We start from the raw sequence: 27,577 nt of genomic DNA, 5'->3' as shown, positions 1-27,577 counted from the left end.
ATATCCAGGGACAAAAGGGTAATTTCAGCTCGGGGACCATGCGGGGCGGGGCCGGGCCGGGGCCGGGCCGGGGCCGGTTCTGAAACACATATCCCCGTCCCCGGCCCGGATATCATCGGGGATGAATTTTTAAATACCGTCCCCGGCCCGTAGGGGATATTTTTCGGTGAATAACCGTTGAATTCGGGGTCGGGGGGTCGGGTCACCGTCGGTCCGGTTTCAAATTGCCATCCCTAGTCCGGTCAGGCGGGCTGGGCTGGGCCTGGGCTTGGGCGCGGGTGCGTGGTGTGTGGTTAGGTTGGGCTTCTAATCTTTTTGGGTCAAAAACATTTGAATTTAATTTTATTTTTTGGTAAAATAAAATCCATAATTCAAATTAAACTGATTTGGATTTTCTGTACATCCAAACAGGACCCTTCCCGTTTTCAAACAGAAATAAACTAGTTTGGAATTAGTGCACACCCAAACAGGGCCCTTCTCGTTTTTGCTATCTGTTTGAATTGTTAACAGATTCAAATCTGTTTGAATTCAAAACCAACAGGTATCATACCTGTTCAATTTAAAACCAAGAGCCACTTTTACATCTATAAATAGGACCACCCTCATTTGATGTTATTCATTCAGAAATTTCGTATTTCACCTCTGCTAATTATATTCTTCATCTTGCTGCATTTTATTTCTGAAAGAAAGAATGTAAACACTTAGTGTGTTCGTAAGGCAAACAATTTGTAGTGCTGCTATTGTTTGTGGTAAGATCATTTCATCCTGGGAGATAGACGTCCAAATTCTGAAAGCACCGTGGAAAGGACGAATTTGTCTTAAGGACACAATGTCAAACACTGGACTTGATCAGAAAATAATTCGAACAAATTAAATCAAGTAAGTTATTTAATTTATTTTCAGTGTTATTTTTATTTATTAAAATCAGATTTAAATTTTGTTTTTGTAACAAAATAAAATCTGTTTTTATTTATTTATTTATTTTTATTTCGAGTTTGATTTTTGTAACCAAACAAATTCTCTCATTTTCTTTATTTCTTTAAATTCTAATTGTTGTTGTGTACACAATAGAATTAAATCTTTTAAATACAGTGAAGATTGTCCAACATTATTATGATAATTAATATTACAAATGTCATAATTTCTATAACATTAACAAATATTTTGCACACAAATACGTATATATATTCATATCTCCTTTTCACTCTCTCCGTAGTCACAGTTAACAATTTTTTAATTTATGACTTCAACAAACACTATCGGAATTTTCAACTTGTTAGTTATTTAACTGTGATTTTCTAAACCCAAATAACAATCTAATTGAATGCATTGGAGATGTCCTAAGGGCATCCGACACTGAAATATAATTTTTTTTTTTTTTTTGTTGGTAGGTTAAAAAAAATAGAGATAAAGAAGAAAGAGATTTGAAGGGAAAAAAAAGAAGAGAAATGAGGGGGAAGATAAAGAGACTACCTGAGCTTCTGTTTGGGAAGATGGATTGGGTTAGGTTTGGGGCTATTTTAGCCACAAAAAGATAAAATAGGCTTTTTAGCCCACTAAGACAAAATATCACATCCAACCCATAATTATTATATTATTTCTCTCACAAAAAGTTTAAAAAGTCAAAAAATCTTTTCTAAACAAAGCTTTTTAGCTCTAGGCTAAAAAGCCAAAAAGTCAACTGACTTCCCAAATGAATCCTGAGAAAGATAAGCAAAGGGAGTGATGTAAGACAGAGGGAGGAGAGTGGGAGGGAAAAAGAGGAAAGAAAAGGTAAGGAGACTTGAGAATAGAGAGGGGCAATTTCGTCCTTCAGTTTAGATAATTGGAGTTTTTATTTGAAAAATTCTATTTATACCACAATTTTATCTCTTTACAACTATTTTCTTATTACACCATTAAAAAAAATTGAAATTCTCATTACACTCTTTATAATACCAAAACAATCCTAAATTAAACCCCTTTTCAAAATCTCAACAGATTTTTCTCATTACACCTTTTCTTTTTGAATTACTTCAGTGTTATATTACTAAACAAACTATATTTGTCTAACCATCTGTTGCTGCACGTTTACAGATTCACTTTCCTTAAAATATCATTTTAAAAAAAAAAGAAAATTATGATGGCCCTGTTCGGTTATATATTGTCAAACAATTTAGATTATTCCGGTACTATGTTGCCAAATAAACTAGATTTGGTCAGTCATCCATTACCACACGTTTACATATTTATTTTTCTTAAAACATCCAGTATCTATAAAAATATGAAGTGTACAAACATCTATAAAAATATTCAAAAATATGTCAATACAAATATCTTCAAATATGTCAATACAAATATTTATAAAAGCACATTAGGATGTTATCATAATCCATCTATGTTAATAGTTTCGATAGTCACTATATTAGAGCTGACAAGTGTACGAAATTGATCAATACAAGTAGTACATGCTTTTTCCCATCCATTAGCACACGGGTGATGAAAGTGTATCCAATTATTTGCTATCGGAGATACTGGATGATCAAGAAGCAGATAAATCTAATAAACCTCATTTGTGTAGTCCATTAACAATGCACTACTGTGGATGTTGATTTCTGACCACACAACCAAACAGGAAACTCAGCTGGAGAGCACCGATAGAATAAATTAAGCACGAACAACCTATCATAGAAAGATAAGAATCCGGTGGTGGTTCGTCCACCCCGAGGACACTCCGACGTTCAAGTCAGTAATCAAATATATCTCAAAGATAGCAAATTGTGCTTAACTCACAAGAAAAAACTTACTGCTCAAAGTATATCACACATACCTGAAACCCACGGGGGTGTCCTGCTTTTATATCCAGCACTGACCTGATCTTTGTAGAAGCCTCACTTCAGTGGACTCAGGCTCAATACTCATCCTGGACTCCTAGCTTGATAGGGATAAACTCCTTGAGAGCTTTATCATTATCCAGACTGAGATCCTCCACTATTCTAGGACTCTTGTCCCTTATTTGCTCATCTCGGATTCCGGTATCTCCGCAGATAACCTCGGCCTAGCCAAGATCATCTCGACGCATGACCAGGCCACGTGGCATCTTGGCTGACACTTCGGCGTCACGTTGGCCATGTGTTGTCATTCACAAAATATGTCCCCACAACTGCCCCCTAGATTCTATTACCTCGGCACCCTAAAGTGATGGAACCTATATCGCTTGTTTATATATTATATTAGCTAAAATTCATTCTTTCCTTCAACCGAGATCATGACTCATCGGTTTCAAGTACCCAGGACTCAACTGTCCATCTTTACCAAGGATCAAAAACCAAGAGTCAAGTTCTTTAAATATCTCAACCGAGATCCCTCCTCTAGCTGAGGTTATGGTATAATTATTTCAAGAATTCCAAGAGTTCCAGCTGCGCATGAGTTGTCACTCATGGTCTCCTCAACCGTTTTGTCCACGTGTCCATTTCCTCCTGGTTCGTACCTGACATGTGTTATCAAGTCGCGTCGCTTCTGCTCACGTCGCCTAACAAGCACGTCATCCAAGGCATATTCATTTCATTTCGCCGCCTTTTTAGTTTTAACAAAATTCTCTCTCTTTCTTCATTTTCTAATTTCACATTCTCGCAATCTCTCTCTATGCTCAAGCTTTTCTCTTTCTAAAATTCTGCCATTGTTGTATCTTCAAGCTCTCTACAACTATTCCGTATGTTTACTGCCGGCATACGTTTCATCATTTGGCTCCGACGGTTCAAGCTCTTTGACTCTGGTGCACTTGTTCTCGGCCTCATTCAGTAAGTTCTTAATTTCACTTCTTTCTTTTTTTTTTTCTTTTTTTTTAATATATTTTCACTCTTGTATTGCTCCTTTGATGTATTGCTTTTTTTAGCTTGCCGTATGCCCCTTTTGCCGCATTCTTTGTCATTACGTCTTGCATTCATAGCTGTATCATGGATCAATGTCTTGAATCTGTTATATGTTTCGAAGTTTGTCACTGTATCTCTGATGGATTCAATAGTTTTGTTACATTGCACTGGTCATATTTTGTGCTCTTGAATGTCTGGCACTGATCTTGCCATATCTATGTTTCTGGCTATAGTTCTTCTTCGTTTGATTTTCAAACTTTGCTTGTCTTTCACTCTTTTTGATTCTGAATCATGTTTCGTTGATGTTCTTCTTGTTTGTTTCCAGATCTTTGGCCTTTGATTCTTGTTTTTGTAGTTCTAGATTTGGGATTTGTTTTAGAACCCACATACCTTTGAAAAACTGAAACAAATTTCCCTTCAGATCTTCAAAATCCTTACCTCAATGCTTCTTTAGGATTTAGCTGAGGTTCTAAAACCCCAGCCAATGTTTTTCTCCTGAAGTCCTTTGCAAAACACCTCTAGCCGAGATCACAGGTATGTTTAGGTGGAGGGTAGACACCCCAGCCAAGCTAGAGTACTTCCGACAAGAGTTCTTCATCCCAGTCGACGTTCAAATCAGGTTGGCTAGGAAGGAGGATTATATCATGCCTGATGGAAACTCCATGCCCTTCCCTATAGTTGCGCTTATAGAGTGTGGACTTCGATTCCCTCTAGACATCCTGTTTAGGGAAGTTCTTCACTTCTACAAACTTAACCCTATGCAATTAGCCATCAATTCTTTTAGGATCATTAATGGCATCGTCGTGTTGGCACGCTGACAAAATGTCAGAATTATCCTTTCTAATATCTAGTACTGCTACACCATGTGTAGCCTCAAAACAAACAACAACTACACATACTACCTCAAGTCGAGATCTACACAATACAAGTTGATAACCGATGTCCTAAACTCAAATAAGGGCACGAGGGATGACTACTTGATTGTCTTGGCAATTGGGAGTTTATGCCAGACGACGAGCTCTACCTTTTCCCTTTGCGCCGAGAAGTATTTAAGGATGATAAGGGTAAGGACTTAGTCCCCCCAAAGTTCTTTCTTCAAATTACTTTAGCATTCTTTTTGTTACTCTATTATAATGTTCTCTTTTTATTTTTGCAGCCCTTCCTCAGCCCGAAAAGAACTTTTACCAGTACTACATGCCGAGCAAAGACTTGGTTCGCCTTCTCGGCTTACCAACTGAGGCACACAAAGCTCCTCTTCTTCTCAACTACATCCCTACCGACCACAGTCCATTGCTAGACGTCCCTAAAAGAAGCCAAACTCCACCTTCTGCCACAACTCCTCCAACAGCCTCATTTCCAAGCCAGATCAAGCCTCCACCTCTGACCCAGCAGACCAGCCATCCATTTTCTGCCCCCCAGTTGATTCCTCCAACTCAACACCAGCGCCGATGCCGAGCTCCTCCAAACGTACCCACCGGCAGAACTCGCCGTCGTAAACACCAAGATTCTGACTCATCGACGCACGATCCAGCAAACCCTCCAATCGCCTTACCAGCAATTCATTTTGGCTCTAGAGTCACCGTCGCCGCTACAGTCGACGAAATGGGCCACGCCAAAATAGTCCCCGACGACCTTCTTACCGACATCCCTGGGGTGGTGTCTATCCATTCTTCCTCCTTTTCTCAGTCTCAGCTGAAGCCCAAAGTCAAAAGAGTGAAAAGGGCCAAGGCCAAAGCCACCTCCACCAAAGTCAAGTTCGAGGACACAGTGCCAATTTCCAAATTGGCCGAAATTGAGAAGACGACTTCTGCGGTCGAGAAGAGGCCCGTCGAGCCTGAAGCATCTGACCAATATCCATCAAAGAAGTCGAGGTTCGAAGGTGCTGCTCCACCTGGCTCTTTCCGCTCCAATGAGCCCTAGACCCCGGTGGTCATAGTCGGAGACCGACCTTTGCTAGTCGGGGACAGTACACTTAACTCTGTGGAAGTTGGTGATGCCCTCTCCATCGCCGTTCTACTACCGGCCAACATCATCTGAATGGCTGACTTGACTGAATATGAAAACTATGCTTTGATGATGCAGCATTGTGTTTTGGTAAGCTTTCATGCCTTCATTTTTATCTTGTTCAATTGCCAGTTTATTTTTTCCTTTGCTTGTACTTTAGCCGAAGTCTCTCTGATTGTCTTTTTCTTTTGCAGGCTATTTAGCAAGGTCACTCCCTCGCGGTCAAAACCGAGGAATTCAAGAATAAGGTGACCAAAAATACCAAAGAGGCAACCAAACTTTTTACTTCTCTGAACCAGGTCGAGGTTCGTATCCGAGGCCTATTAGATCAAAACAGGGCTGACTTGTCTGCCCAAAGTAAGGTCAAGAAGCAAGTCGAAGCGGTCGAAAATGTTGCTGAGGTCGCAAAGATCGAAGCAAAAGAAGCAAAAGTTAAGGAGGCCAAGGCTCAAACCGAGCTCCGAACGACGCTTGCCACAAAAGACGTTAAGCTCAAAGTTACAAATGAGAAGGTGTACGCCGAAGGGGCAGCCGATGTCCGGAACGCCTACAAGAAGCAAGTCAACCAAGCATGCAACAAGGGTTATACCCTTGGATGGATGGTTGTGTTGAAAGAGTTGGCCATTCCTGATGACTCACCTCTTCACGACACCAACCAACTTAATTTACCATTCCCTCCCACTCTAAGCCACTCTGAAGACGAGGCTGAGACAGAAGAAGATGCCGAGGCCAACAAATCCGAAGAAGTGGCAGCTTTTGGAGTCAAGTCCCCAATTCTGAATGAGCAAGTCTTAGACTTGACTCAAGACGATGAAGAGGATGAGGTCCCCAAAAGCACCACTATTGAGAGAGCCATATCAAAATCCAATATATCTTTAGCCGAGAAGAGTCTGGACCAGACGCTTCACGAAATTGATGTAGAGATAACGGCTAAAAAGGAAGAGACTTTGCCAGTCGAGGCCGACACAACGCCCATAGTCGAGGTTAAGCAGTCCGTCACTAATGCCGATGTTTAGTCTCTTTTTTCTTGAACATTTTCTTTTTTTAGTAATTTGTAATCCTTTTGAACAATGTTAGTTTTCAATTTGGCCAATGTGCCCCCCTTCCTTGTAGTTTGAACAAGTTTCCTTTTTAAATACATGTTTTCTTTTCTTCTGAGTGTTGAATGTATGCTTCCATACTCAGAATATTTTTGCACTTCCACAACTTTCTTTAAGTGATTACTTCGGCTTAGAACACCATGGACAAATATTACCTCGTATCCACCTATAGTTGGTTAACTCAGACCAAGCTACCTTGGAGTTCACCTTTTATTGTGTTCTTGGTCAAACAACACCTAAAAATATTTGATTCAAACATTTTTACAAGTGTTCTTCCATTACTTATACTTGCTGTCTTCTAGCAGGACTTCACCATTTCAATCCTTCCAAGCCTGACAGCTTGGTCGGTTATCTCGGGTAATGAATACCTCGGATACCACTTCCCTTATTATCTCGGCTAACTTTAACTTGTAAATTGTTTTGAATTTTCAACAAGTGTCAAGCCCAGTCTAACTTGTAAATTTCTTCCAAAAATTTTAACAAGTGCCAAGCTCTCAAGCTTAGTTATCATTCCTGCTCCCTGCCCCCTAATGTGAACCTAAGTTCCACTTAAGTTTACATTATGCGTTTATGGTCTTTTGCCAAAGTCAGATTCAAACAAAGATTTAGCCGAGGTGTTCGACCTTGGTTTCTCTATTAATCTAACTAAAGCGAACTTAGTTCCATTCTGCCAACACATTAAGCAAATCAAGTTCAATTTTGCCGATATGGCAAGTCTAAGTTAATTCAACTTAGTTCAACTCTATCATATGCAAGTATAATTCAACTCTGCCATATAATAAGTCTAAGTTATTCGTCATGTTTTATTCGGAAACATCGTCATAGGACTAGTCACTTCTATCGCACAAATTTCAAATTCATAAAAATCAAACTAGCATTTTATTATTACTTCGGCTAATAAACTTCGAAAAATAAAAAACTAATGTAAAAAAAAACTTCAAATTGCAAGTATTCTAGGGTCTTGGCAACTCTTTGCCATCAGTGTCTTCAGGCCGATATGCCTCACTGCCAGCAACCGAGATAATTCTGTAAGGCCCCTCCCAGTTTGGGCCAAGTTTGCCTTCCTGTAACAACCCCTATCCGTAATTAGTCACTAATCCGTATTTAATGATGTTAATGAGAGGATTAAAATAAATCAGGTGTTTATTCTGCACTTTGTATGATTTTGGCTTTCTATCTGTTACTTATAGAAATATTTGTTTGGAATTCCAGTTTGATATGTAAATCGAAAGCCTTATCGGCATCCGAAACCGAAATTGACTACACCGATATGTTATTTGGAATTTTTAGAACCATATGGCAAATTTTATTAAAAATTGATTCAGTCTGATTAATTAAGTCATGTTTTGTTAGCCTAATATTCTAATTAATGTGTTTTAGCACCATAATCATATATTTGAGATATAAGCTCATTTGAGCTTTTTTCTTTCATCTCCCTTAAGTGGAAAAATCTGGTGAAACATTTTAGAGAGAGAGAGAGCACAATTCTAGAGAGAGAAAGGAAGAGATTGAAGAAGAATTGAAGGCTATAGCTTGAATTGGTCAAAGATTGTGCTAGAACAAGAGTAATTCAAGACTCTAGGTAAGATTACAACCTCTAGATTGTGTAACTAAGTCATTTAGCATGAAATTTCTTCAAGATTATGTGTTTAAGGGTGTGTATTGAGCTTAGAATGAAGATTTGAGTGGCAATTCATGCATGCATGTACATTTTCTTACAATTGAGTATGATTTCCATGAATCTTCTCTTGCATGTTTGAAATTCATCTTCACTTGGGAAAATCATCAAGGTTCAAGTTGTTTTGTGGTGTTTGATCATGTTTTGAAAAGTTTGATACAAGAAAAATTCATGCATGTTGTGTTCATAAACATTCATCATGTTTTAAGTTGAAATTGTGAGTTTTTAACAAACCCTTGGGCCATGATTTTATGAAATGATCCTAAATTCTTCATGTTTTACAAGTTTACTATGTTATCTCAAGTTTTGGGGCCCAAGAGATGTGTTTTGAAGGTTGGAATTCGAGCTTTGAGCTTGGAGGTGCAATCTGGAAATTCCAGATTCTGCATCTACGCTCGAGCGTAGGAGTTCACGCTCGAGCGACCAATCTGAGTGCGTGCACTCCGCTTGAGCGACCAAAAGTCCGCTCGAGCGTGAATTGCAAGCTCCCAAAAGTTTCATGTCTTTTACAGATCGCTCGAGCGAAGGAATGTGCGCTCGAGCGACCATTCACATTCTGCATGTCCGCTCGAGCGAGTAAAGCTACGCTCGAGCTTGAACCTTATTTTCAGAAATTTTGCCTAAGTGTTCCAAGGCATGTTTTGGCATCCTCATTGCATCTTAGGCATTCCTAAGCCTTAATTAAGCCATAGTAATGAGGTTATAGATTAGAAACACACTAAGAAAAGAATGTACCAAGTTTCGAGACTGCTAGTGTGCGTGTTTTAGGCATTGTGATAAGAAAGAATAAGAACCAATGTAATGAAAGCTAAGTCTTAATGGCCACTTGAATGTGTAATGATAAGGCATGTTTGTGTTATGAATTTTGTGATTGTAAGTCAAGACTCGAGGACTGATTGACCGCTTACTAGAACCACTGTGAGTAACGTTATCGTAAAGATACGTTCATATGAATTATGTTCTAAATGAAATGTGATAAGTTTTGATTTCTGAAATGATATTTGTTTTCGTGAATGAATATTCAAAGTTTGAAATCTATTATGGCATCCATAGATAGTCCCAAGTCATGGGGGACGACATGAAAATGCGGGTCCATGACATACAAGTTTACGAGATCTCGTTAGCCACTTCATTGTGGTGATATGTGTTTAATCGGTATCCGGAACTGATTACTCTAGTCAGAAGACGTTCTGTGATGTGTTCTATAGGATGTACCATTATTATGTTCTGATATGAGGATGATTATGCTATGATCTGTTTTTCGCTTATGATATGTTCGGATTTTGTTCACCAACCCCTTTACCTTAATGTTATTCATTGGGCTTTAGCTCATTGTGTGTATATATATGTATAGGTGAGCATTCTGGAGCCCGAGCCTAAAGGCTTTTGTCTGGATTTGTGTTTTGTTGTCAGCCAACCATTGTGCCTCACGTGGAGGTTCCCGAAGTGTCCTGTGTTCAAGTTCTGTTGGTTCTATGTATATGTATGACTTGTTTTAATTCTGTTGGTTGGACTTAAGATACTGTAATATGTGTGGGTATAATGTATGGTTGACTACCGGTTATGTATATAAAGTTTTAAATATTCTGTTTCATGTAAGTCAGCACAGCTCATTGGACAACTATATTTATGTATTTGCTTCCGCTAGCCTCTTAATCTTGTTAATCTGTTCAAAGGCCTTCAGTAGTCCAAGGATTACTGGCCGGTTACGATGCTAAACCTATAGGGGCGTGTTTAGGTCGTGACACTTCCCTAGGGTCTTTCTTATTGCCAACGACTTTTCTAAGAACGAGGTCCCTAACCTTGAACTTCCTTGGGTTAACCTTCTTGTTATAAGCCCTAGCAAGCTGCTGTTGGTAAGCCACTAGCCAAATTGCTGCTCTATTCCTCATTTCTTCCAAAAGATCCAAATCTTGGGCTAAGAACGCCTTGTTAGTTCCATTCTCCACTCCCTGGGTTTTGATTCTAGGGATGCCGACTTCCAATAGGATAACTACTTCTGTGCCACAAGCCATGGAAAAAGGAGACTCCCCAATTGATCTTCTTGACATAGTCTAATATGCCCAGAGCACATTAGGCAACTCCTCCACCCGCTTCCCCTTTGCTGTTTCCAGCCTCTTCTTGATCCCATCCAAGATATTCTTATTGGATACTTCTGCCTAACCATTGTTCTGAGGAAAACTCAGAGTGGAGTAGTAGTTCTTGATTTTGTACTTTGCACAGAAGTTTTTGATTAGCTTACAGTCAAACTATGTACCATTATCTGCTATTGTTGCCCTTGGGATCCCAAACTTGGTGATGATATTCTTCTATATGAAGTTTTTTACATCAATATCTCGAATCTTTGCAAAGAGTTCAGCCTCTACCCACTTTGTAAAGTAGTCAGTTGCTACCAATAGAAACTTCCTTTGCCAGTTGCTTGCGGTAGTTGTCCAATAAGATCCATGTCCCACTAGGCAAATGGCCAAGGGCTGGATACTGGGTTCAAATCTGCTACTGGTTGATGTATTAAAGGTGTAAACCTTTGACACTTCTCGCACTTTCTGACGTAGGCTTCAGCATCTTTCTACATGTAGGGCCACTAGTATCCCTGAGTGATAGCCCTATGAGCAAGTGAGCTGCCCTCAACATGGCTTCCACAGACTCCTTCATGAATTGTATATATCTCAAAAGTGGTCCAATAAAGGATCTCCTCTAGAGATGGCCATCTGCTATTAGGCTGAACCTGGCCGACTTCAACCTGGTCTTATGTGCCTCTTTTCGGTCATCTGGCAGTTTGTCATCCCTAAAGAATAACACTATTGCATCCATCCAATTTGGACCCATTTTTACACACATCGTTTCGTACTCTATGATCTAGGGCTCTACACTTGGGCTTGACAAATAATCAACCATTATGGTCCTTGCCCCACCTGATTTCATTGCACTAGCCACGTTTGCCAAGGCATCGGCGTGACTATTGTCATCTCGGCTAACTTGTTGTAGCTGGAAATTTTCGAATAAGAAAAGCAATTTGAAAACCTCTTTAACATAGGTTATCATTCGTTCATCTCGGGTTGCATACTCGTCTGTTGCCTGATTCACAATAAGTTGGGAGTCATAAAAGACTATCACCTCATCGGCTTTCATTGCTGCTCCTAACCTTAGTCTTGCAATTAGTGCCTCATACTCTGCTTCGTTGTTTAAGGCCTTGAACCCTAAACAAATTGATTCCTCTATCATTCGCCTATCTGGCGATATCAAAACCACCTCTGCCCCTACCTCTACTCATTGTTGATTTGAACTTCCATCGACGAACAGGCGAAAAGAGTTGTCGATGTAGATATTGCAGGATTTCGGTTGCTCTGCCTTCTTCTGTCTTGCTAGGGTGGGGTTCTTTGGCCCCAATTGGGTTTCTTCTGGATCTCCTAAACATTATAAGCCGCAGCTTACCAAAGCTCGACGTGGGTTTGCTCCAGGTGTGAACTCGGCCACAAAGTCGACCAGAACCTGGCCCTTGATTGATGTTCTAGGCTTAAACTCCAAGTCGTATTGGCCCAATACTACTGCCCATCTGGCTATTCTCCTTGTCAGATCTCCATGCCGCAACAGGGACTTTAAGGGATGCTCAGTCAACACCGTAATCTTGTGGGCTTGGAAATAATGATTCAACTTTTTAGAAACCATTACTAAGGCCAGCGTCAATTTTTCTAGGGCCAGGTACCTGGTTTCTACACCTACTAAGGTTTTATTTACATAGTATATTGCCTTTTGTTCTCCCTCATTTTCTCGAATTACTACCGCGCTCACTGCGTGTTCTAAAACTGCCAAATATAGGAACAATTCTTCTCTAGGTACTGGATTTAACAAAACTGGAGCTGTTGTCAAGTACTTTTTCAAGTCGGCCAAAGTGACTTCGCACTCTTCTGTCCACAAAAAATCTGTGGCCTTCTTTAACAAACTAAGAAATGGTTTACACTTATCAGAACTTCAGCTGAAAAACCTATTCAGGGTTGCCGCCTTGCCGGTCAAAATCTGGACCTGCTTGGCTGACGTCGAGCTTTTTAAGTCAAGAATAGCCTTGATTTGATTTGGGCTTACCTTAATGCCCCTTCTGGTGACCAAGTATCCCAAAAACTTTCTAAATCCGACTCCAAATGCACATTTAGAGGCATTGAGCCGAAACAATATGCTTTCAGGATATCAAAAACTGCCTGTAAGTTGGCCAAGTGATTCCCAAGCTCCTTGGTTTTCACGATCATGTCGTCAATGTACACCTTAACTGTCTTCCCAATCAGGTGTTTGAACATCTTGGTCACTAGCCTCTGCTAGGTTGCCCCTGCATTCTTCAACCCAAAAGGCATCACTCTATAGTAGTATAGCCTTTTTGGGGTGATGAAAATAGTCTTCTCTTCGTCAGGGGGATACATCACTATCTGGTGGTATTTTCTATAAGCATCCAAGAAGCTCATCCTCCCATGCCCTGAAGTGGCATCCACCAGCTGATTAATTTTAGGTAAAGGGAAACTGTCTTTGGGACAAGCCTTATGCAGGTTAGTGAAGTCTACGCAGACCCTCCACTTACTATTCTTCTTTTTCACAACAACAGTGTTGGACAACCAGGATGGGTAGTTCACCTCCCGAATGGCCCTGGCTTCTAATAGCTTGCCCACTTCCTCCTCAACTGCCTCAATATGCACTAATGCCGGCCTCTTGCTAGCTGGATGACATGTTAGCCGACTTGTCTACATTGAGCATATGGCATGTGACCTCAGAGTTAATGCCTGGCATCTCATTTGGTGTCTAGGCAAATACTTCTATGTTGGCCCGTAAGAAAGCCTTTAACTCCCTTTCCTCCTCCTCAGCCAAGCCCGAGCCAAGAAGGAAGAAGCGCTCTTCATCCTCTTCTTGGACCAAAATCTTCTTCAAGGCTTCCTCGTTCTTCTCGGCCAGTTCTTTGCCAACATCATCTAGGACTTTCAGGTCCTCGTCTTCGATTTCCACTTTTTCTGCCTCTCGCACATTGTAGTTGTATTTCATTGTTTCCATGGAGCAATTCTTTGCCTACATTTGATCCCCTCTAATTTCCTCAATCACCTATTCAGTTGGAAATCGTAACAACTAGTGTAGCGTTGAGGGAACATCCCTCATTGCGTGCAACCACGGTCTTTCCAACATAGTATTATAAAGGGAGGGGGTATCAATTATGGTAAATTCTGTGTTAAAATTCCTGGTGCCTACCTGCACCCCCAAATTTATTTCTCTTAGAGGCCATGTTGGTGTTCCATTGAACCCAACCATTGGGCTGTCAGACTGCTCCAAATCATCCCGGTTAAAGCTAAGCTCCTTGTAACATCTGACATACATGATGTCACAAGAGCTGCCTTAGTCAATTAGAATGCACCTTATCTGGCATTTTCCAATCTTGAGGGTCACTACCAGAGCATCGTTGTGTGGATGTTGCACCATGTCTAGGTCTGCCTCAGTAAAGGTCACCATGGGTCCCTAATACTCATTTGTCCTAGACCTCTTTTGCTAGACCTGATACACATGCTGTAAGTGCCTCATCTTTTGGGTCTCTCCTCTCATATCATTCTCATTAACCTTCGAATGAATTACATTGATCACCCAAGGTTTTGCTTATTGTGATTGTGGCGGTAGTGGTGCCGTTGGTGCCGGGGGAAGCCTTGCACGCTCTTCTCTCATTTTGGCCTCATCTACTAGGTCCTTCAAGTGACCTTGCCTGACCACCAAATGCGTCTTCAAGGCTCTGCACCTTGAGTCAGGTGTCCATCCTCATTGTGGTAAGCGTAGTGTTTCCCAAGGCTCCTTTCCATGAACTCACCAAGAACCTTCTCTGGCGCTCTATAATACAGCTGGTTCCTGATTCTTTTTAGCACTTATAAACCGGAATCCGGAACACAGCAGTGACTACCTATGCAGCCCTCAACCCTGTTTTTTACCTGTTAAAACCAGTATTACCTTGGCCTCGCTTCGGCGAGTCGTTTCTCTTTTCCTGTTTCGGTGCCTTCGTTCTCGGTGTATTCTCTTCTGCTCTGGCATATTTCTTGATTCGTGCCATGAGCTCCTCCATACTTTTTGGTAGAGTTTTTGCCAACGACTTCCGAAGTGGGTATTCATCCTCTAGGCAGTTCTTAAAAGACACGACCGCCAGCTTCTGGTTGCATCCCGATATTCGATTGAACACTTTATAATACCTTTTGGCATAAACCCTGAGGCTTTCACCCTCGCTAATTTTCAGAGTCATCAAGGAGTCTATCATTAGTGGCTGCAACTTGTTTGTCACAAACCTGGACACAAACATCTCGGTCAGGCCTTCACAACTCTTCACAGTTCCTTTTGGCAACTTATGAAACCAATTCAATGCGATTTCCCCAAAGGATGAGGGGAACACCTTGCACAGCAACTGTTCATTCCCAATAGACAAAGCCATTAAATTCAGATATAAGCCTACGTGAAAGTTCGGGTCGGACTTACCGTCATAAATCTGGAACCTCGGTATATGGAACCTTTTTGGGGCCTCAAACCTATCCAACTCCACTGAGAACAACATTCTTGGCTTGACGGAGGATGTGACCTTGGCATTCTGCCACTTCTTCTGGAGGTAGTCCCTCAAATCCTTCTTAGTCCGACCAGGAGCTCAGCTGTTAACGGATTTTAGTCTTTTTGGTGCACTGCTCCCGGTGTCGTTATGTGTCCTCTTAGATTTCTCTTCATTCACCGTATCAAAACACAGTCCCTTTCCCTGGATATGCTGGGGTTCTTGACATAAGTTCCCCTGGTACGAGGCGTCCTCTGCGAGTCGCCTCTAATCAACTCTCCTCGTCCAACGTCCCGTAAAGGCCAAAGTGAGGGCTCCTTTTCCTTGCCATGCTGCGGGACTGCTGGGATTGTTTTCTACCTCCCTTTCTAGGCCTCAATCTTGGCCCCTGGCATCGGCGTGTCCTGCAACAGAAACAACAGTTGCATGACATTGTTCTGCATCATAAAGTTGACAACCGATTGTAGATCTGCCAACTTGTTGGCTATTCCTGTCTCTCTTCAGGTATCTATCCTTTCATACCTGGAGGTCATTCTCGTTATAATACTCATCTCGGCATGTTTTCTTCGGGGCGTTACCCTCCTTATCGACGTCCGTCTGCACAAGATTCGAATCCTATGCTCCTTCATCACGGTTTTTCGCTCTTGCATTAGGGTCTGTATGTTCACCACTCTCAATGTGGATGTCATCTCCAATCTTTTCTTTTTGCCCATCGTTGGCTATCTATTCTCCTTAAGTTCCCACAGACGGTGCCAAATTGTAGGTGTTGATTTTTTACCACACAACCAAACGTGGAACTCAGCTGGAGAGCACCGACAGAATAGATTAAGCCCGAACAACCTGTCACAGAAAGATAAGAATCCAGTGGTGGTTCGTCCACCCGGGGGCACTCCGACACTCAAGTCAGTAATCATATATTTCTTAAAGATAACAAATTGTGCTTGACTCACAAGAAATAACTTATTGCTCACAGTATATCACACATACCTGAAACTCACGGGGGCGCCCTGCTTTTATAGCCAACATTGACCTGATCCTTGTAGAAGCCTCACTTCAGTGGACTTAGGCTCAATGCTTATCCTGGACTCTCAGCTAGATAGGGATAAACTCCCTGAGAGCTTTATCTTTATCCAAACTGAGATCCTCCCCTGTTCTAGGGCTATTGTCCCTTATCCGCTCATCTCGGATTCCAGTATCTCTGCAGATAACCTCAGCTTGACCAAGATCATCTCGGCACATGACCAGGCCACGTGGCATCTTGGCTGACACTACGGCGTCACCTTGGTCACATGCTGTCATTCACAAAATATGTCCCCACAACTACTATTCTTATTGCAATGAGTATAAACATAATGCTTCAAAATAAAAAACAAAAATGTTAGAAAAATAAAACTGGAAATGTTCTGCAGTGAGTTACCAGACATGTACTTTTTGTTTGGCAGTAGGTTATTGAACAAGCATTTTTTGTTTGGTAGTGAGTTACTGAATATGTATTTTTTGTTTGACAGTGTGATTCTAGGCTATTTGATTTTGTTCAGTTCTGATACTCCGAATAAAAACCGAACAACTCTCTTCAAAAATGAAACGAAAACGTAAAAAAGAAAAAAAAAAACTCACTATTTTTATTGGTCATTCACCACCATTTCTTCATCCATTTCTTTCTTTTATGATTGAAATATTGTGATTCTACTTTTTAAAAGTAGATGTATAGTACAAAAGAAGAAATGAGAAAGTAAAAAAATAAGTGGGAATTGAATTGTAATTAGTGTAAAGAGATAATCAAATTTATTTAATTTTTCTCTTTTATCCTTAAAGGTAATTTCACATATGGACAAACTTGAAGAAAAAAAAAAAATCTCAAATAAAGTGTAAAAAAATAAATATATTGTATAAGTAGAATTTCTCTTTTTATATACCCACAAAAAAAAATTCACTTGAGGTTGATCCCAACTTTTGTCCTCAAAATATACTCTATTGCTCAATTTCATAGAGAGAGAGAGAGAGAGAGAGAGAGAGAGAGAGAGAGAGAGAGAGAGAGAGAGAGAGAGAGAGAGAGAGAGAGTCTACACATTGATCAAGTGCTGCTTGAAAATGTGAATGGATTGATTCAGTAATTTAGATAATTAGACATATAATTTAAAATATATCAATAAGCTTACAAATCGACTCAACTAGTCAAATTGCCTTGCACTTGTCCACACATAACCTAATTCTAATACCATTAATAAGATGATATCCATCCCTCATTTTAAGAAAAGTATAGACTATTGTGAGTTTTTTTTTTTTTTTTTTTTTTTTTTTTTTTTTTTAAGATATTTAAAAAAAACAATTTGAAGAATTGACCCACTTTTCAATTATTTGATAAACAAACTTAGTTTTTGAAATCACATTTTAAAAATGCGATTTTAAAATTGAAATTGCATTTTCAACGTACAGTTTTACCTGAAATCGCATGTTGAAAATGTAATTTATGAACTTCATTTTTTAAAATTGCATTTTTAACATGCGATTTCAATGTGAAATTGCATGTTGAAAATGCAATTTCAAAAACTAGGTTAGTTTCCCAAATAGTATGGAAAATGGGTTAATTCTCTATTTTTTTTTTAGAATATTAAAAAAAAAAAACTCAGATTATTGTCAGAGTACCACGTGTCTATATTTCCTAACTAATTATTATTTATTATGCCTTGTTTCTCAATCATCCAACATAATATCCTACTAACCCACTTTCTCCACCAAATATAATATTATAGATTATCACATGTATATATTTCGAAATTATTGAATAATTATCTCTCATTTTTACTACATATATTCCTTTGCCAACTTTCATTGTTTTGTGTATTAACTTGGAGTTTTTTTAAAAAAATATTCTATAAAAAAAATATATATATATTTAGAGAATTGATGCATTTTTGAAATTATTTGAGAAACTAACCTACTTTTTGAAATCGCATTTTGAAAATGTGATTTGGAAATTGAAATTACATTTTCAACATGCAATTTCACCTTCAAATCGCAGGTTGAAAATGTAATTTATGATGACATGATGAAATTACATGTTGATAATGTAATTTGAAAAGTATAATTTGAAAAGTATAATGTATTTTCAAAATGCGATTTCAAAAACACATTAGTTCTTAAATAATTTGAAAAGTGAGTCAATTCTTTAAATAGTTTTTTTTTAGAATATTAAAAAAAAAAAAACTCTATTAACTTGATTAGCATCGTGTATTTTATTAACTTGCAAATTTTGTATTGAAATTGGAAATAAATAGTAAAATTTGATTAGAACTGTGAAGAAAATCATGGATCATATTAATAACAATCCATTGAAATGTCAATAGGAATAAGAAAATGTCAAAAAAATTAGCATTTAAATATAATTTTTATATATTTATTACACATTTTGTACATACTTTTTACACATTTGTCAAGATTATTAACAATCTAAATGACTATTTTAAACATTTTTCAAAATTTAAAGTTGTATCCTCACTAAAGTTGAGTTTTTATTTTTAATATTCTAAAAAAAAAATCATTTAGAGAATTGACCCACTTTTTAAATTATTTGAAAAACTAACTTACTTTTGAAATCGCATTTTGAACATATAATTTCACCATGTCATAATAAATTGCATTTTCAACCTGCGATTTCAAGGTGAAATTGTATGTTGAAAATGCAATTTCAATTTGAAAATGCGATTTTAAAAAGTAGGTTAGTTTCCCAAATAGTTTGAAAAGTGGGTCAATTCTCTAAATAGTTTTTTTTTTTAGAATATTAAAAAAAAACCTCCACTAAAGTTGTATATTAAAGCTTAGTTTGTCATCTCTTAAAAAATTTAAAAAGTCAAAAAGTCAAAAAGTCACTATTTTATTTAAGTCACATCATTATATTTAAGTCACATCACCTCTCTACCACATCACTTTAAACTTAATTTATATTTCATAAAAAGTTAAAAAGTACACTTATTTAGAGCATCCCAAATCACCCATAAAGTTGTATCCTCATGGCTTTTTCCATCTAAAAAAATAAAAAATTCACACAATCTATATCAACTGCTAATTTGAAACCCGCAAAATATTAATGGGCTATTTTGATGATGGGAAGAATTGGGGTGGGTTAGGAGTTTGGGCTTGCCCAATTCAACCCGATCCGACCCGACCCGCAATGTGAACCGCCCAACACCGTTGAATTATACGCATAAAAAATTCTCCAAGTATTGATCATCTGACGGTGAACAACGTGCCACGTGTAAACCATTAGGGCTTTATTTGGCTCTTTAAATTTCAAACCACCCCCAACTTTATCTCGTTTCTGTCTAGGGTTTTTCTGCATCGAATCGCAGCGCAGAGGTACGTCTTCAAACCTCTCTCTCTCTCTCTCTCTCTCTCTCTCTCTCTCTCTCTCTCTCTCACACACACACACACACACACACACACGCACACACACAATTATGTGTGTGTATATATAACTAGGGTTTTGATCTGGTAGACTTAAAAAGGAAATCAAATTTTTGAAAGCTTTGATTTCTTCTGGTTGGGTTCCGAAAAACTGATCACTTAAACAGTTGATCGATTCTTGTTGGTTTCGCTTTTTTTGGTGTCGATGTATTCTGTTTTCTCAGGACCCAAACACAATTTCATTTGGGGGCTTTTTAACCCTTCTACTTTTTTACTTTTTTACCTTTTTTTTAAGCTCAAAATTAAACAAAGAGTAATGCTCGATTTTACTTGAATGTAAACACTTAGGGTTTGAGTGTGAACATTTGGGGAAAATAGTCTCAGGTAGTGTGTAGTGTTGAGTAGAAAGTGTGATTTGTGATTAATAATTCTGGGTTTTACCATAGTTTGGTAATAAAGTTTTTCTATGCAATACTTTAGAAAAGCGTACCCATTTCATTTCTATTGAACTGAAATCATTTGGGTGATGCATTTTTGGGGTTTCTGAAGGTATTTTGGGGGGGCAAAGTTGTGAAGATGAAGCCAGTATTCTGTGGTAATTTCGAGTACGAGACTCGCCAATCAGACTTGGAGCGAGCCTTCTCCAAGTTCGGGAGGGTGGATCGTGTCGACATGAAATCTGGTATATTATATTACATGTTTCCATGATTTGATTGTTTATGACTTTTGTTCTCAACCTTAATTTGTTTTGTACTTTTCCGTTGGATTCTCTGGCAAAATTTTATCCCGTTTAACCAAATGAGTGCACACATTGCCATAAAAACTAGATGGACTTGGATTATTTTATTTTATCTTACAATTATATTGTAGACTTGTAGTTGAGGGACTTTGGTTGTGATGTGACCTTGATTATGTGATGTGACCTTGATTATGTGCTGCTGTCAGTCAGTTATCAAGGTTTGGGATTTTTGTTTCTTTGTCCAAATTCATGATGTTTCTACTTTTTGTCTTTCCAATATTTGCTTGAGTTTGTAGGAGTGGCATCAGGTCTGTTGGATTATAATTTGTTTGTTGAGGTCTCCGTCCATTTTGACCAACTACCTAATTTTCTAAACATCTTCTTCCTTCCATATCTAGATAATTAAATTAAGACAAAAATTGGTGTTACTATACTAAATTTAAGGGTTCATGCTTAGGTGGTGTTGTTCCTTCAATTAATAGGCACAAGGTAGCTTTCACGTTGAATATTTGTCACACCATGGATCATTGGATATGGGTATATGGCTACTTGTGTAGCATGTATATCCATTATATGTATCCTGGGCAGAAATTAAAATGGAAGTTGAAATTTCATTGGAGGGCTATGTATTTAAGTGTTTGTTTTGACGCAGGAACATCTACTAAGGGATAATGAGCTTCTATCTTGGCTTACCAACTTCTCTGCTATAAACTTCTAATGCAAAGGAAACCCACCTGCCTGCTTGCACTCCTACTACTAGTCACAGATGGGCTCGTTCTACATTTCATTCACTCGATCATCTGTCACTCCATCTGTCACTCACTTACCTCACTGCCTAAAGCTTCCATTTCACAAGAATGCTTGTGGTCAGATCTATCATCTTGCTATGCCTGCTACCACTAATCTTAAGGAGATCAATGAATTCTATCATGCCATGCCTTCCATTACTGAATTCGTTCTGTTTGAATGGTGAAGCATGCTTAGCAATGACAACTCAGAACTGAAACTTTGGATTTAAACGTTTAATATGCTACCATGATCATGATTTAGTTCATCATACAAGGCCTCTACATCCTTAAGTTCATCAGCTCTTCTCGTATTTTCAGTTCTTCACATATTTGCAGGTGTTGTATTTATTTATTATGGCCTGGGAAAGAGATCCTGATTTGGATGATGTTACTGCCTGCTGGGTGGTCTCGGATGAGACTCGTGTAATATACTTCTGCCACTGATTTTGGTTTTGTTATTGCAGGGTTTGCTTTTGTTTATTTTGAAGATGAGCGTGATGCTGAGGATGCCATTCGTGGCCTTGACAATGCACCATTTGGATATGACAGGCGCAAGCTGTCAGTGGAGTGGGCTAGGGTTCGTTGGTTCCCCACTAATTTATCTACCTTTTTTTGCACCTCCTTGTTTCTATTGTTTTCCTCGTATTTTTTTAACTGATCAGTTCCATACCCTTATGTCTAGTGAAAGCTCAATCATCATTTTGTTCTATTTTGATGAGAGTGCTTACTTCCTTGTAGGGTGAACGGGGTCGTCATCGTGATGGCTCTAAGTCGATGGCAAACCAGAGACCCACCAAAACCTTGTTTGTTATAAACTTCGATCCAATCCACACAAGGGTCCATGATATAGAGAGACACTTCGAACCTTATGGAAAGGTTCTCCATGTCCGAATTCGAAGGAACTTTGCATTTGTGCAGTTTGAAACACAGGAGGACGCTACAAAAGCTCTTGAGTGTACACACATGAGGTAAAGTGATGTATTTGTTTATTGTGCTGCTTGGATAATTGTCTTGATACCTCTGTTGTGAAAATTTGACCTTTTTTTCTTTTTATCAGCAAAATTTGACCTACTTATATGTGATGGGTGTCCATTTTTGCAGCAAGATATTGGACAGAGTGGTTTCTGTTGAATATGCTCTAAGGGATGATAGTGAGAGGGAAGACAGATATGATAGCCCCAGGGGGGGAGGTGGTTATGGTAGGCGGGGAGATAGTCCTTATAGGCGCTCACCAAGTCCAGTGCATCGCAGGGGTCGACCAAGCCCCAACTACGGGGGGGTTCGCAGTCCAATGTATGACAGGTACAATGGTCCATCATATGAAAGAAACAGAAGCCCTGAATATGGCAGATATCGGAGGTAGGCGTTTACCGTCTGCATTCTGCAGTTTATTTTTGTTGATTGTTTTTATTTTCTGGAAGTGGTATTAGTGTGCTTCTGAAATTGTCTTTTGTGTTTGTATGTACTTGCAAGTTTGCTTTCATTTTTTATGTTTCGTAGGCTCGATGTTTGTTGACATTTTTTTTTCTCTTAATATTTTCCTTGCAGCCGCTCACCTGTGCGAAGGTCAAGAACATGAGAGATCAACTGGTTGAAGGAATGATGGTGCTCACTTGTCATGTTAGTTTGTGGTTGTTTGCAACAGCTTTAGGTATATCATGTAGGCTAGTAGCTAGTTAGAGTGTTTGTTTAGTGTGATGTTTTGTATTTGAAGTTCATGGATTTGGTGGATGTGGATCTGCCATTGTCATTAGTAATAGTAGATACCGTAGTAGACGCTGGAAATGTTTATATTGGATGAACTAGCATGAGCATCTATCCGCTGTTTAAATATAACAAGACTGTTTTGAAGTTCTTTGCAAGTTTGTACATGTTAAAATTGCCTCTATATTGCTTGCTTTAAAATTTCCTTTTGATCTATGTTGTTGTCGTACATTGTGAATATTTTCTTTGCTTTTATCATTTGGTACAAGACAGTGTATTATCTTTCTACTTGTGAAAAAAGGGCAGTGCATGATTTTTGGAAAAAAAAAATAAAGAAGCTGCTTTTTTCATTGCATTAGGTACATGTACTTCTGTGATGAAATCTGTTGGGAATTTTTTTTAGCGTGGTTGCCTACTAGCTGTCATTTTTATGGTCTTCTATTGCTAATCTTTGCGGGTTATACATGTTTTATGTCGAAAATCCACAGAATTTTTGTTTGTGTGTGTTGATCAATCAATTGAATTAACCCATTTTTACCTTCCCACAAGTAGGTTTACCTTCTCGCCCTCAATTGAATTAAGCCATTTCATTAAAATTTTTTACTGCATTAAACTCAGTTATGTGATTCTATTCTATCTTGCTCTTCCAGAACATTTGTGCTGCACCAGCTATTCTTGAATAGTGTTGACTAGTCATTTACTGGGTTGCATGTTGGGTTGAATCAGGGTGCTTTTTATTATTATTATTATTATTTTCATTTTTGATATTGTTGTGGAGTTAAAATATTGAGTTTTGACAGAAAATTTCATGAATGCACAAATCAAAATGCTCTGTAAAATCCCTTAGGCAATAGGCATGCATGAGTTTCATCATTTAGATCAGTCCTTGAGTATACATGTAGTTGTGAACAAATATATAGGATTACATAATCCATTGTCTTTACCATTGGAACTTAAGCAGAGGATTGTCCCAACTCTCGATCAAATGCTTTCTCGAGCCATGTTTCTGCATCTTGCATCATCCCGGGGCTGAGCCTCACCATCAAGATGCAGAATTCTCTCTCATTGAGTGCTCCGTCTCTGTCTAGGTCTCCTTCTCTCACCATCTCTTCTGAATCTTCTTTGCTCATCCCCTCCATGCCCAGGAGCGCCGAGTTCTTCCTCAGACTCTCTGGTGTAATCAAACAGGTTGCACAGTCTGCTAGGAGCCGAAAGCCTCTGCAGAGTTCTGACACAAAGGTGTCTCCATCTAGCTTCTCTGCCATCACTGGTAACAAATCTTCGTACTCGCATGCTGTAGCCTTAGTTTCCATTCTGTTAGCTGGTTTGTGGATTGAATGTGGTATATAACACATTACCTAATGTCTACTACTATGTTCTTTCCACAATTTTTATATATACCTGTGATGTGTTGTGAGATTTTATTCTCTCTCTCTAACAGTTTCCAGGAAAGTGTGTTGGAGGTGGGGTTGTGGATGTTGCCTGCTGGGCCAGACGTAAGCGTAGGGGATAATTTGGTTATTTTGTCCAATGTTTTAGCTTCCTATGAAGCTTCCTTTCTCATAAATGTTTGTATTCTTGTTTGTTCTTCTCTCTCCATTGTGTCTGACTTGCAATATTTTATTGACATGACCAAACAGAGAGTGATGGTACGGTTTTATTTGCCTCATCATTATGCAACTCTCTTTATCATATTAGGTGTTGGACCATGTCTAGGTTTATCTGTTTGTTAGATATTCAATGTAAAACCAATGAGAGTCAAATGTGAACGACATGGATGGATTGAAAACCTAATTAGTTTCAAAACATGTTTCAAAGCTTAGTTTCTTTCAATCTTAAATGAGTTTTTAATGAGTTGAACACAAGTCCAATTAGAGTATCTTATCTTGGTTTATAGCTTGGTTTGTTTTTGTAGTCCTTTGACTCTCCACTAATTCATTATCCACCTAACGTGGAAAAATTAAATTGCAATTGATGGTAATTTTTCGAGTAAATTGATGCAAATAGGCTCATTTGTATGTTCTCACTGCTAAGCTTGTATGATTAAAGTCTATTTCTTGATAATTGATTAGTGTGGCATTAGTAATTGATTAAAGTGGAAATCAAAACTTTCCAACATGTTATTATCCTAGAAAAATCACGAAAGTTGAGGCATTGGCACTTTGGTTAGAATGCAACATCCTAGTTTTGAGAAACATCTAAAAAAAAAAACATCCTAGTTTTGTGCCTATAAAGCACAGGGCAACTTTTTAACAACAAAGAAATGAAGTCATGAATTCTGGGAAAAAATGCCAGAAATTTATCCAGAATATAAAATGGAAGGTTGAGATTCATTCATATAGTGAGGGATGAAAGGGGTAAGTTGATTGATGGCCTCAGCAGGAGCTGGAAGGTCTCTTCTTTGTTGCAGGGTGAAGCTTTTGCATGCAGTAGTGCATGTCAATTTGCACTTGCTTGTAACCTCAACTCAGTCGAGATTGAAGGGGACAACAAGACTGATTAACTTGTGTGTCTCTAACCCAAGGGTGGGTGGCATTGTGGTTAAAGCTTGGGGTTTAAGCCCCAAGGTCACATGTTCAATTCCCCTCTCTCTTGAGAACATTTCCTAGGCGAAGCATTGTTGGTTAAGAGGTTGGACCTCAAGTTGTCTAATCAGCACTTGGTGTGGGTTCAATGTTCCCCTGCTCTGTGAGTCTTGACTTAAGCAGAGCTTGTCTTGGGAGGTCGGGACAAGTTCTCAGGTTATAGTCTCCTCGCTTGAAACGGATAACAGGACACTGGAACGGATAACAGGACACTCTGGTGATCTCTGCAAGGGGCGCTGCCTTGGACCTGCGGGAGGGTAGGGAGGATTTTCCTGTAACAAAAAAAAAAAACTTGTGTCTTTGAATCTGTCCTGCCATGGGAGTGTGGAGCAATTTTCAAAGACGTCAAGAGGCTAGCAGCTCCAGCAATCTTCTCGTTCAGGTGAAGGCCAAGATCTGCTAACAAAGCTTCTCACTGGGAGGCCCAAGCTTCCCTCCTTGGCTGTCTACCTCCTAACTGGGTTGCAAATCCACCACATGCTCTTGAGTTGTTTCTTAGACTGTCTTAGCCTTTTGTTTTTTTGTTTCTGCTTTGCTTGTAATTCTTTGATCCAAAAAAAAATAAAAAAAAACGTGAGTATAAAGTTTATGAGTTTAGTTTTAGGGTATAGAGATTTTTTCTTAACGGTGGTGTTACATACACCAATTAATGTACGGGATTGGAGATGCTACTGCGCGGGGTGCGCAACAGCATTTGTTATGTGGCGAAATAGGCTCATTTAGGGGCCTATTTTGATAATCCGAACCATTCACATTTTAGAATACATTAAGTAGAACATACTTGTAAAAAATCAAATTAAGTGGATATCCTTTACCCATTCATTCACTCACATTTCTATCTACAAAAATAAATAATAATTGTGATTTAAAGTATTAAAATGAATACAAATGTGAGTGGATGAATAGATAAACGATATCCGATTAACTTGATTTTTTGCAGGTATGTTCTATTTGATGTATTCTAAAGTGTGAACGGTTCAGATTATCAAAATGGGTCCTGAAATGGACCCATTTTGCCGCACAGCAGATGCTGCTGCGTATCCCGCGCAACAGCATCCCCAAATTCTTAATATACACACTAATGTACCAACTAGTGTAATGTCATTATTATAGATTGCACTTATTATACAAATTACAAATACCTAAAATTTCTAAAATTAAGTCACATTATTGGTTAGTATACTAATTAATATATTTTGGCAAGTGACTTTTTTAGCCAAAAAGTCAAAAAATCACTAAAAAAATCAAAAAATCAATAATCTATATAAAAAATTTAAAGATTCTCTTTTCTTTCTACTTTTGTCACATCTTTTCGTAAAAAGTCAAAAAATCATTCCAAATATACTATTTTTTTTAGCTCATGTTTTAGCCAAATAATCAAAAAGTTACTAAATTGGTCTGCTCCCAAACGAGGCCCGTATATATAGCATTATTCTTTCCCTAATTGTGGAATTGTATGAGCATTTATTGATAAGCATGGAACAATATTTCAAGTAAATTTTAATTTGTATTTGGATTATGAATTTAAATAAAGATAAGTAAATTGTGAATGAAATATATTTCAAACATTGCCAAGAGACAGCATAATACCTCAACAAATTGATTTCAATTCCAATGCAAAACGTGATTTGTTTTAGAAGATTTAATCATTACGAACTAAGAGATTGAAATTGGCTCTTATTGAGATTCAAATCATTACAATTGAAAGTTAAGAGATTCGCTTAGTGAATGAATTGTCCCTTATTGTTCTGAGTACCGTTTTTCTTTTTTTTTTTTTTTTTTATCTTCTTTCTGTGGATTGTAATATATATATATATATATTATTTTTCCTTTATAAAACTATATATGTGTGTTTTTTTTTGAAAAAAACTTTATACTAAAAAAAATACAGGAAGATTATCATATCAATTTGTTTTGGGTTTTTTATTGGCCGGTCCTACCTTTTACACGTATTTCCCTCTTAGTCCTGAGTTTTGCTCTTGTGCACCAACAAGTCCTGAGCCCTTTTTTTTTGTACCATTTTACCCTTCCCTTGTTTTGGCACGTTTCTGTTTGAATTTTCTATCAAAATATTGTGTTTGTGATTTGGATTTTTGTGGAACTTCACGATTTGCTACTGTATTATTGTGGAGCTTCGTGATTTCTGATTTCGCGCTTGGTGTATCTTTGCGATTTGTGATTGC

General features: G+C 38.4%; 1 protein-coding gene and 1 long non-coding RNA gene across 2 annotated transcripts; both read left to right on the top strand.

Moving 5' to 3' along the window:
- Positions 1-19,398: 19,398 nt before the first annotated feature.
- Positions 19,399-22,967, top strand: LOC114290106 (serine/arginine-rich splicing factor RS31). The gene is made up of 6 exons (XM_028233997.2): positions 19,399-19,530; positions 20,128-20,260; positions 21,570-21,682; positions 21,844-22,073; positions 22,207-22,464; positions 22,654-22,967. Exons 2-6 carry the CDS (start codon positions 20,155-20,157, stop codon positions 22,682-22,684), a joined length of 738 nt encoding a protein of 245 aa, XP_028089798.1. The 5' UTR covers positions 19,399-19,530; positions 20,128-20,154; the 3' UTR covers positions 22,685-22,967.
- A 930-nt stretch (positions 22,968-23,897) lies between these two features.
- LOC145820695 (uncharacterized) lies at positions 23,898-24,642 on the top strand. The gene is made up of 2 exons (XR_014362744.1): positions 23,898-24,079; positions 24,251-24,642. It is a non-coding gene; the product is annotated as an uncharacterized LOC145820695 (long non-coding RNA).
- Positions 24,643-27,577: the final 2,935 nt, after the last annotated feature.

Source organism: Camellia sinensis, chromosome 2 (assembly GCF_055761805.1).
Source record: "Camellia sinensis isolate YWXY chromosome 2, ASM5576180v1, whole genome shotgun sequence".
NCBI lineage: Eukaryota > Viridiplantae > Streptophyta > Magnoliopsida > Ericales > Theaceae > Camellia > Camellia sinensis.
The sequence above is the reverse complement of the archived record's forward strand: the minus strand, read 5'-3'. Positions and strand labels throughout refer to the sequence as shown.